The sequence below is a fragment of the Mchenga conophoros genome, linkage group LG22 (assembly GCF_057382185.1).
Source record: "Mchenga conophoros isolate Kocher_MC1m ecotype Shallow Benthic linkage group LG22, M_conophoros_male_GT1.1, whole genome shotgun sequence".
Taxonomy (NCBI): domain Eukaryota; kingdom Metazoa; phylum Chordata; class Actinopteri; order Cichliformes; family Cichlidae; genus Mchenga; species Mchenga conophoros.
In genome coordinates this window covers 30,810,154-30,822,053 of record NC_140546.1, presented here as the reverse complement: position 1 = coordinate 30,822,053, position 11,900 = coordinate 30,810,154, and the positions used below count along the sequence as shown (strand labels likewise).

Sequence of the window (11,900 nt, the reverse complement as noted above, 5' to 3'; positions counted from 1 at the left end):
TAAAAGTTGTAAATTTTAAAAATTTTAATCCATAATAAAGTGCTGTCAAGTAGTATTTAGATTGCCTTTTCTATTGATGAGATTTGTGTTTCTGTAATTATTCCTTTTTCTACTGAACTACTGAGCACTAAACTACTGAGCATTAAACTACTGAGTTATTCATTGTTCTTGCCGGTTGGCTTTGCTAAAATCAAGCAATAATCTAAAATGTAACCTGCAATCTGTTTATGACTACATCTGGCTAATATTGGCAGTTCATGTGCTAGCACATCCACACCTTCTCTGTCTACATTCATTTCAGTGTCAATAGAAATGTTCCATCACAGCACAGCTGTTATGATTAGCCTGACGGTGACTGTCAAATGATGACTTGCACCAAAAAACCCCCCAAACAAATAAAACAAAACTATGCAACATACCAGCTGAACACTATGTGTATTGTGCTCATGAAGCATAATAATAGTGGAAGATGATTAAGGTTTAGAAGAAATGTTTAAGGATCAGAAGAAAATTAGGCAAAGGGCTCCAAGACATTGATATTCATTTATAGACAAAGCTGTGATGTGTATTTTGTGTGATGTGTGTTATACAGACTGTAATCGTGCTAATTTGAACATGTTTTAAATGGCTAATTGAAAGTTAACATAATTTCATCCCAGCTGATTTTGATTGACATGCACTCTTACTGTACACTGAAGCACTGAATCCAACACATACCAACTCGCAACTGATTACAAAAACTCGGGTGTGGGAGGAGTTTGGAGAGGCCATGGAAAAAGACTTTCGGACTGCCTCGAAGAGATTCTGTCAAACTGTCAGGGGGCTCAGGAGGGGAAAGCGGTTTCCTACCTGCACTCTGTATTGTACGGGTGGAGCATTGCTGACTTCGACTGAGAAAATTGTCGGGAAATGGAGGACCTCCTTAATTGCAATGGCACGTCTTCTGTGGAGGAAGCAGTCTGGGGACGAAGGGGATGACCCACCAATCTCCGGAGGCAAGGTCACTGAGGCATTTAAACATCTCCTTGGTGGCAGGGCAAGCTGATACCAACTGAAAATGTAGACATTATTGCTTACAAAAAGCTCAATGGTCAGTCTCTTCTTTAGTCAAGAGGATGTGGTTTTCTCAGTTCCCAAAAAGATTTTCACTTTTTTTTTTTATCTGACCACAGAACAGTTTTCCACCTTGCCTCCGTCCATTTTCTCTACCAAGAATTAAACATTCCCCACAACGTTGAGCTGTGTGGAAAATGTTGAACACATAATTAGATCTAGATAACGCATCTGCAGTTACAGTGTTTAACATTAATCTGTGGCTTACAATCCTGCAGACCAGACCAGTGCCCAATTCTCTTGTTTGTGTTTTGCATCACAAGAAAAAAAACAAACAAACACTGGTCACAGTTATTGTTTTTGGATTATGGTCAGTGAAAACTTGAATAGGTTTCAAAGTAGATTCTATTTACACTTGAAAGCTCTTCAAAGCAAGCAACAAGGCAAGGACATCTTTGTTAATTGTGCTGTAGTTTAGCTGATGTTGTACTTTTAGAGCAACAGCAGGTGGGGTGATCTAGCCCAGCGGTCCCCAACCTTTTTTGCGCCACGGACCGGTTTAATTGCAGACAATACTTTCACAGGCCAGCCTTTACGGTGACCCAGATAAATACAACAAAATAAAATGATACGACCAAGACAAAAACTGTGGTGTTTTGTATATATAATAAACGCAAATTTACTGCGTAATTGTGTAACTTTATTGGCACCATTCCCCAGAAAAGGCCAACAACACTGAGAGTAACAGCCTCCTCTTTGCCACTTAATGCTCTCTGGTTGCTATGGTAATATGTAAACATTTCTTTCAAATTAAGACACACAACTACAACACGTGAAAAGACTCAGGGAAACCAAGTTAATGATAAAAACCCTGAAAACCATAAATTTCACACGTGAGCCTCAACTCTCGCGGCCAGGTGTCAAGCGACTCATGGACCGGTACCGGTCCATGGCCTGGGTTTTGGGGACCACTGATCTGACTGACAATGAGGTGGAGTTGTTGCTGCGACTAACACAAAAGTACAAAGTTGCAAAAGGAAGTGAGAATAAAAGAATTTGGAGAAAAGCTAAACGTATTAGTGTGGACATGACCTATCTGTTAACGCAGAGAAGTGTGAATTTCACGCCTCCACAGTCTCTTTCCTGGGCTTTTGTTATTTAAGGACGGCAGGTGAAGACGGACCCAGCCAAGGTTCAGACAATCGCTCAGTGGCTGGTCTAAGCCTCATTAGAAACAGCTCCAATGCTTCTTGGGATTTGCCAACTTTACTGATTCTTCATCAGAGGTTACACTAGGGTAGCAGTGCCACTTTCTAGACGTACGTCTCTCAAAGTTCTGTTTGTTTGGTTCACAGAGGCGGATCCAGCATTCTCAAGATTAACGACTCTGTTCACCTCAGCACCATTGTTGGTACATTCCGACACTAGATTATGTTTTGTGGCAGAGGTGGATGCTTGGGTAGCTGGGGTTGAAGCTCTCCTTTCCCAGCGCTTTGGACTCCCATGCAGATTGTTATTGTAAATAAACTGATTGTAAACTCGATCACTTCTGTGCATTGTGTCTGCTTTTGGGTCAATTTCTGTGCCGTCTGTGACAAAGTTATCATCTTCCAGGATATAATAAATAGATAGATAAGTACCTTAAAAAAATGTAATTCATAGTGTAATTGGAGTTGTATATACATTGCTACACAACTAATAAATGGCTTAATATCAGTATTATTCATTTTTAATTCAAAAATTCAGTATCTAGGAAGTATAAAAATGTATGCTAGTATCCTTTTTTGGAAGTGTTTCTTTTACTCCAATATTGTGATTGATTTGAACATTTGTCAGTGTCGTAAATAGCATACAAATCATCATCAGTTTTAATAATAGAATACTGTTACTTATTTAGAGACCTCTTTATAGTGATGATATGTGTATATCACAGTCACTGCTGACTTCTTTGTCTACTAAACCACTGAATCACTCACACACCATGAAATATGCATATTGTATTCGTTAGTCAGTAGCAGTGTTGGTCAAGTTACTTGAAAAAAGTAATCAGTAACTAATAACTGATTACTTCCCCCAAAAAGTAATCCCGTTACTTTACTGATTACTTATTTTCAAAAGTAATTAATTACTTAGTTACTTAGTTACTTTTTAAAAACACGATTTACAACCTGAAGAGGTGATAAAGCGATATATCTTTCAGCCCAATTCTACTTTTTCTACATAATCCATCATACAAAATGTAATCAAATGGAAAAGTCTCTTTTTTTTAACTTGTTTTATCAGTTTTAATCTTTTAACTATATGCATCAAGCAAAAATGTAATTATATGCAACATTCTCTGAGTTGAATAAATGAGTTTAACATTTAAACCTATTTTCTGCACATTCCAGCACATAAAATAAAATATTTCTTTTGTTTACACTCACTCTTTCAAATAGATGCAAGTAAAACACAGCAGAACATAAATAAAGTCAAAGTCTCAGCGGTCCTGTTGCTCTATCTTCACCTGTAAAGCACGACTGCGGTAGGCGGAGGTTTACCCTGGTGCAGGTGTGCAGCGGTCAGTGGAAGGATACGGCAGTGTCTCTGTGAGTTTCCCATTACATCGTTGCGCTCTCGGTGCTTGCTTGGAAGTTTAGGGGTTTTTTTCGCTGTAAAAAGAAGTTTTCTTCCCACGCACGATGGACGCTAATGTTTTCTTCACTTTTTATGGAATCAAACTCAAAGTAAGGTCAGTACTTCCATGCTTTAAACGCTGCACGCTCATACTCTCTCCCACACTCGATATATGATCCACTGTTGATCTGCACACAGCTGTTGTCACTAACGGCGCACTCGCTTACTTCACTGTCGTGAGACATTCTCGCAAAAAATCACGGTTTTAGTAATGCAGTAACGCAGCGTTCCTATGGGAAAGTAATGGTAATCTAATTACCATTTTTGCAATAGTAATCCCTTACTTTACTCGTTACTTGAAAAAAGTAATCAGATTACAGTAACGCATTACAAGTAACGCGTTACTGCCCATCTCTGGTCAGTAGTTAACAGCTATTGTTATTGTCATGGTCCTGGGCCATGTTGGCCCAGTGTTCTTAGTTTTCTTGTATGTTTGTATTTTGTTCCTTGCTTAGGCCATGTTTTCTGAGTTGCCCTGTTGTGTTGTTCCCTAAGTGTTTTCCCTTCATGGCTTTTACCCCCTGTGTGCCCCTCTGTGTATCTGTGAGCCCTCGTCTCTCCTTATGTTTTATTCCATGTTTCCCCTGCCCATTATGTCTAAGTTCTCCCCGTGCTCTCTCTTCCCCCTGTGTGCCCTCTATGTATTTATGAGCCCTCGTCTCCCTTTGTGGTTGTTTCATGTTTCCCCAGCCCGTTATGTCTGTGTTTTCCCGTGCTCTCTCTCCTCCTGTCTGAACCTCTGTGCACTTCCTGTTTACTTTGTGACTCTCACGCCCGTACATGTCATGTTCAGTTCACCCCGCCCTGTCTCGTTATGATTATCAGTGTCACCTGTGTTCCCCGTGTGTTCCCACTTTCCTCGTTAACCCTCTGTGTATTTCTGTCTGCGTCTCCCTCTGTTCAGCGTGATGTCGTCCCTCATGTTGTGTGGATCTTCCTGTGCCTTCCTGCGAATGTTAGTTTACTTTTTCCCAGTTAGTTCTGTATTTCCTGTATTCTGCCATGCCAGCATTAAAGCTGTGTTCTTTAAGTTTATCCCCGTGTCTGTGAGTCTGCATCCTGGGTCCTTCTCCTGCCTGCCGCACAGCGATTCATGACAGTACGACGTCACCAGATATGGACCCAGCAGCACTCAACCCACCAGAAGAACTGCGTCTGGACATTATCTACTCCGTGGAAAGACTCCTGCATCTGTGGCTCGAACATGAGGGGAAGGAATTTCACCGTGCTGTGGAAACCAAACTACAGCGTTTAATCTCTGGTCTTCCCTGGCTACTCAGTGCGCTCCACCCACTCGAACAGGATTTAATCCACAACGAACTCCACCTTCATCCCCCAGCTGCTACTACCCACCTGCCTGAAGGGCCGGATGTGGAGCCGCTCGGCCCGTCAGAACCATCATCAAAAAAGAAACGACGATCACGCCGCCAGTGCGCCACCCCACAGCCGGACATTCAGACTTGTACATCGCCGGCTATGGTGAATAAGGACTCTTTTTCTGTGTCGAACCGTGGGACTATTCGTTCAGGGGTTGTGTTTTGTGCTACGGATGGAAATGTGAACAGTTTATTAGCTACCCAGCCTCCTGAAGCTCTCTTAGCTGCCCAGCCTCCTGAAGCTTTCTTAGCTGCCCAGCCTCCTGAAGCTTTCTTAGCTGCCCAGCCTCCTGAAGCTCTCTTAGCTGCCCAGCTACAAGCTGCGTCTCCTGTGTCCCCGCTAGCACAGCCATTAACTCAACCACACGCTCCATTTTCACCTCTACCATCGCTTCAGTCATCAGTTCGGTCTGCCACTCAGTCGCCCTTAGTTCCGTCATCCACACTACCACCTGTTTCCCTTCCACCACCACCATCACTACACCCAGCCATTCAGGCTGCTACTCAGTCAGACATTCAACCCATAGCCCTGCCGTTAATATGCTCTGTAGCTGAGCCACTAGCCGCCCGACCCGCAGCCACTTCAGCCACTCCTCCACCCGTCACACCTCCACTACAACCATCACTGCAGTCTCTAGCGCAGTCTCCTGCAGCTCTGCTTTCCCCAGTGCAGTCTCCAGTGTCCCCAGTGCAGTCTCCAGTGTCCCCAGTGCAGCCTCCTGCAGCCCTGCTTTCCCCAGTGCAGTCTCCAGTGTCCCCGGTGCAGCCTCCTTTAGCACAGTCACCCACTCGACCACCAGCACCACAACCGTCACTACCTCTAGTTCATTCCCCTGTGAAGTCATTAACTCCACCACCTACTCCACTCTCACCACCACCGTTACTACAGACATCAGTTCAGTCCCCTGTGCAGTCATTTACTTCTCCACCGTTAGCAGCTCAGGTCCCCGTGTGTCCAGCAGCTCAGGTCCCCGTGTGTCCAGCAGCTCAGCTCGCACCTGAACCTTTGGCCCAGTTCCCCGTAGCAGTGCAGTTTTCTAGCCAGCTTAACGTTGAGCCCGGGGTCCCAATTCTCTCTGGCTCTACATCGGCTCCTGCTGGAAGCTCGGATGAGCTCATCCAGCACTCCGCGGCTCTCGTGCCGCCATCTACCTCGTCCGCTGGGGGTTCCAGTGAGCCCAGCCAGCACCTCCTCATCTCCGCTGGTGGGTCCGAGGGGCCCGTTCAGCCGCCCGTCTCCGCTGGAGGGTCCGAGGGGCCCGTTCAGCCTCCTGTCTCCGCTGGAGGGTCCGAGGGGCCTGTCCAGCCTCACGCCTCGTCAGCTGGAGGGTCCGAGGGGCCCGTTCAGCCTCCTGTCTCCGCTGGAGGGTCCGAGGGGCCCGTTCAGCCTCCTGTCTCCGCTGGAGGGTCCGAGGGGCCCGTTCAGCCTCCTGTCTCTGCTGGAGGGTCCGAGGGGCCCGTCCAGCCTCACGCCTCGTCAGCTGGAGGGTCCGAGGGGCCCGTTCAGCCACCTGTCTCCGCTGGAGGGCCCGAGGAGCCCGTTCGGCCTCCTGTCTCCGCTGGAGGGTCCGAGGGGCCCGTCCGGCCTCACGCCTCCGCTGGAGGGTCCGAGGGGCCCGTCCGGCCTCACGCCTCGTCAGCTGGAGGGTCCGAGGGGCCCGTTCAGCCTCCTGTCTCCGCTGGAGGGTCCGAGGGGCCTGTCCAGCCTCACGCCTCGTCAGCTGGAGGGTCCGAGGGGCCTGTCCAGCCTCACGCCTCGTCAGCTGGAGGGTCCGAGGGGCCCGTTCAGCCTCCTGTCTCCGCTGGAGGGTCCGAGGGGCCCGTTCAGCCTCACGCCGCATCAGCTGGAGGGCCCAAGGAGCCTGTCCAGCCGCCACCTGCGACCGCCTCGTCGTCGCCTGGTCCGGCTGCATCTGCCTGTGCTTCTGCTACGCCTGGGCCAGCCTCTGCCTCTGCTTCTGCTACGCCTGGTCCAGTCTCAGCCTCTGCTTCTGGTCCAGCTTTGGCTTCTGCTTCTGCTCCGCCTGGCCCAGCCTCAGCCTCTGCAGCTCCGCCTGGCCCAGCCTCAGCCTCTGCAGCTCCGCCTGGTCCAGCCTCAGCCTCTGCAGCTCCGCCTGGTCCGGCCTCAGCCTCTGCAACCTCGTCTGGTCCGGCCTCAGCCTCTGCAACCTCGTCTGGTCCGGCCTCCGAGTCTTCGTCCTCGTCTGGTCCTGCCTCGACTGGTCCTGTGCCCACCAGGCCATGGCCAGCACGCCTGGGACTGGAGGGCCGCCGCTGCCTTCCGCGCGGTCGGCTCCCTGAACTGCTCCGTCGTCTCCTTCGCCGCTGCCGCCGCCTTCCGCGCGGTCGGCCTCCTGAACTGCTCCGTTGTCTCCTTCGCCGCCGCCGTTGCCTTGCGCACGGCCGGCCTCCTGAACTGTTTCCACGTCGTCGCCGCCGTTGCCTTGCGCACGGCCGGCCTCCTGAACTGTTTCCACGTCTCCGCCGTTGCCTTCCGCATGGTCGGCCCCCTGAACTGCTCTGTGTTTGGGTTGTTTTCTTGGGCTCCGGTGTTTGCTGTGCCCCCGCCCTGGGTTGTTTTCTGTTTGGTTTTGTTTTTCTGTGTTTGGGCTGTCTGGAGCCAGCCCTTGAGGGGGGGGTACTGTCATGGTCCTGGGCCATGTTGGCCCAGTGTTCTTAGTTTTCTTGTATGTTTGTATTTTGTTCCTTGCTTAGGCCATGTTTTCTGAGTTGCCCTGTTGTGTTGTTCCCTAAGTGTTTTCCCTTCATGGCTTTTACCCCCTGTGTGCCCCTCTGTGTATCTGTGAGCCCTCGTCTCTCCTTATGTTTTATTCCATGTTTCCCCTGCCCATTATGTCTAAGTTCTCCCCGTGCTCTCTCTTCCCCCTGTGTGCCCTCTATGTATTTATGAGCCCTCGTCTCCCTTTGTGGTTGTTTCATGTTTCCCCAGCCCGTTATGTCTGTGTTTTCCCGTGCTCTCTCTCCTCCTGTCTGAACCTCTGTGCACTTCCTGTTTACTTTGTGACTCTCACGCCCCTACATGTCATGTTCAGTTCACCCCGCCCTGTCTCGTTATGATTATCAGTGTCACCTGTGTTCCCACTTTCCTCGTTAACCCTCTGTGTATTTCTGTCTGCGTCTCCCTCTGTTCAGCGTGACGTCGTCCCTCATGTTGTGTGGATCTTCCTGTGCCTTCCTGCGAATGTTAGTTTACTTTTTCCCAGTTAGTTCTGTATTTCCTGTATTCTGCCATGCCAGCATTAAAGCTGTGTTCTTTAAGTTTATCCCCGTGTCTGTGAGTCTGCATCCTGGGTCCTTCTCCTGCCTGCCGCACAGCGATTCATGACAGTTATTGCAAGCAGCTGACAAACCTTTTAACATGTCAGCAGTCATACTGGTCACAAAATAAAGTAAAAGTTTAGAACTTTAGAAAGCAAATTTAACGCATTATTACTAGAGATGGACCGATCCGATATTACGTATCGGTATCAGTCCGATACTGACCTAAATTACTGGATCGGATATCAGCGAGAAATAAAAAATGTAATCCGATCCATTAAATATCAAAAAAGCACCTCACAAAACTTGCTACATGGCGTAACTTGGCTCATAACTGTAGCACGTGATAGAACGTATGGGCAGAAATCTGTGCCATCAGAAACTGAATTTGAATAAGTTAAATTTGAATTTGAATTGCTCTGATTGATTCTGAATTGTAACTTGAATAAATGCTTTTGAAAACTGAATTTGAATTAGTCTAATTTGAAATTGAATTTATGGTTTGAAAATGATCATCACTAAAATGAAAATGAATTTTATATTTTGAAAATGAATTGATTTGCTTTGAAACTGCATTTTATCCTTTAAAAATTCAGCTCTCGAATTATTTCAGTTTTACTTCTCAGAAAGAAGAATCAGAATCAGAAAGGGTTTTATTGCCAAATGTTGAGCGGGTTTACAACATTAGGAAATTGCTGCGGTGCTTCAGTGCAAACATACTGTTATAAATTAAGCTTAAATAGACATGAAAATAAAAATGAGAATACGAATTAAAAGTGCTCACCATTCAGTTTCAGTTCTACAATTCAATTTCAGTTCCAAAATTCAGTTTTTTAGAACTTACATCCGGTTCCGGTTCAGGCGCAGATTAATAGAACTACGTTTTACTAGCGGACCGAAAGTGTTACTGACGGGAATCTACAGCGTCTTGAGCTGAATTAAGACTTCAGAAGTCATTCGTCATGTCGAATGACCAGCGGATAAACTCTCAGGTTGGTAATAAATCTATTACATGTATAAGAACAAGCGTCATGTTAACAAATGATAGCCGTAAGGTAACTTTTATGCTTATTGTAGCTGCTAGCTAAAAACGCTAATTTAGCGTAGTTTGCCCTGAATTCAGCTTTGACAACAAATATGATCGACTGTTTCTAATAGAATTCCAAAGTTGTCATCTTGGACCCTCTCAGAGTACCCCCTCTGTATGCTTGCAGAGACCCCTACAGTAGGGAAACATGCAAAACGGTGTCCAAACCTTTGTACTTTAGCTTTATTTATGTCTTACACAGCATCCTAACTCTTTAGCTAACTTAATAACTTTAGCTAAAGTGAATAGTTAGTCTAATTCATTAGTGCAGCATTACTGGGTCACCTCTGTTTGAAGTGATATAATGTGATATTCAAAGGAGCTTGCAAAGAAAAGCGTCTGGACTTCTTTAAGTTGCTTGAAGACGTTTCACCTCTCATCCGAGAAGCTTCTTCAGTTCTAAGGTCAAATGGTGGAGAGTCCCAGATATAAACCTAGTGGGAGTAACCCCCCACAGAGGGACAAAAGGACCCCCTGATGATCCTCTAATCGCCTGAGCCAAGGTGTGAAACTGGGCGTGGGTCCCAATCAGCCAGAGTTTCGGGTGAGCTCATTGTGCTTTTCTTTGCAAGCTCCTTTGACTACGATGACCTGGATGACTGAGAACCTTCACAGATATAATGTGATATACAACTATCACTGAAACAGCAAACTTTGTAAATAAGTAAACAACACTTCTCATTCTCTAAACGTTTGGCCAAAGCTGTAGATTACACTATCAGTGCTTGTTCACTCTTGACAATAATTACATTTCAAAATTTACTTTGTGCATTTACAGGTAAACAATATCTAATATTTTATCTAAATGACTGCTTTGTCTTTGAAAAGGGTGAAGAGCCTGAGGCCGGTGACAGTCCAGTTCTACTCTAAGTATATCCTTACAGTGGCTCACAGGACAAGGACACATTCCTGTCCTGCCAGAAGAGAAGAGAAACTTCAGAGTCTTCATGCAGTTCAACCACACCTGTCATATTCCATATGACAGGGGTCTCAAACTCCAGTCCTCAAGGGTCAAAGTGTCATGCAACTTTTCCATGCCCTCGAGGATTGAAGTTTGAGACCCCTGCCGTATGGTGTTCATGCTGTTTTCTACCCCACAGTTACAGCATGTCTGACTGCCTGTTCAGCATATGCAAAAAATATGAGTTTAAGCATGTGATGACTAAGGCCTTCCATTATGGTGTTTCTCATCACATGTCACAGACATCTGGATGATCATTTGGAATAAACAAAAAAACTAAAAACTTGTTACTTCATCTTTTATCTTTATTATTATTATTATTATTGTTCTTATTTTACATTTTTCATTGTTAGGCATTGGGTTTATTTTAGTAGTCCTTTTACTACTTCTTTCCCTCTTCCATGTCACTGTGTCAGCTTGTCAGCATCTATGATGTGGGGCGTTCGGGGCTCAAGAGTTGGGAGTTCGCCTTGTAATCGGAAGGTTGCCGGTTCGAGCCCCGGCATGGACAGTCTCGGTCGTTGTGTCCTTGGGCAAGACACTTCACCCGTTGCCTACTGGTGGTGGCCAGAGGGCCCGGTGGCGCCAGTGTCCGGCAGCCTCGCCTCTGTCAGTGCGCCCAAGGGTGGCTGTGGCTACAATGTAGCTTGCCATCACGTGTGTGTGAATGGGTTGATGACTGGATATGTAAAGTGCTTTGGGGTCCTTAGGGACTAGAAATCGATATTTTGTTACAAACAATTTTTTCTCTGAAGTCAACATGCTCTGAAGTCAACATGCTCTGACTCCAGAGCATGTTGACTTCAGAGCAAAAATTCAGAGCATGTTGATCCTTTTTCTGAGCAAGAATCCTGACATTCCTTCACTGTCCAAATGTGTTTAACTTTTTTTTTTGGCAGCAATAAACATGACAGTTTACTTATTTTAATTTAAGACATGTTTAATTTTAATTAAGTTTAAAACTTTTTTATTTAATGTAAAATTATATATTTTTTAAATCTACTTTCAAATTCTTCAGTTGCTGAAGGGGCTGCATAGTTTTCATAAATTTCATAGTTCAGAATAGCTATAATTGTACCAGATGGTTGCATTCAGTTAAGTTGGACTAGACTGTAATACAAACCGTTCAGTTTGTCAACAATAGAACTGACTGAAATGAGAGACTGAGTGTGAGACTTTGATATTAGATAAAATGAATATTGATAAAGTTTACCTTTATGTGCAGAATTTAAATATCGCAAAATATTTAAAAAAAAATCGCAATAATATCGTATCGTGCGTTAAGTATTGTGATAATATCGTATCGCGAGTTGTATGGTGATTCCCACCTCTACCATTTACCATTTATTTGGGCTTGGAAGTGGAACAGAAAGTAAGGAAATCCAAAGTGCCATTAAAACCAGGAGAGGTTCTTATATTTCAGAATAAGGGATTAATTCAAAAGAAATTACCTCAATGCCATATTTTA

General features: G+C 45.5%; 1 protein-coding gene across 1 annotated transcript; it reads left to right on the top strand.

Moving 5' to 3' along the window:
* The first annotated feature begins 4,845 nt into the window (after window positions 1-4,845).
* LOC146549714 (uncharacterized) lies at window positions 4,846-10,341 on the top strand. Its single transcript, XM_085261703.1, has 5 exons — window positions 4,846-5,293; window positions 5,375-5,784; window positions 5,851-6,657; window positions 7,154-7,393; window positions 10,300-10,341. Exons 1-5 carry the CDS (start codon window positions 4,846-4,848, stop codon window positions 10,339-10,341), a joined length of 1,947 nt encoding a protein of 648 aa, XP_085117829.1.
* Window positions 10,342-11,900: the final 1,559 nt, after the last annotated feature.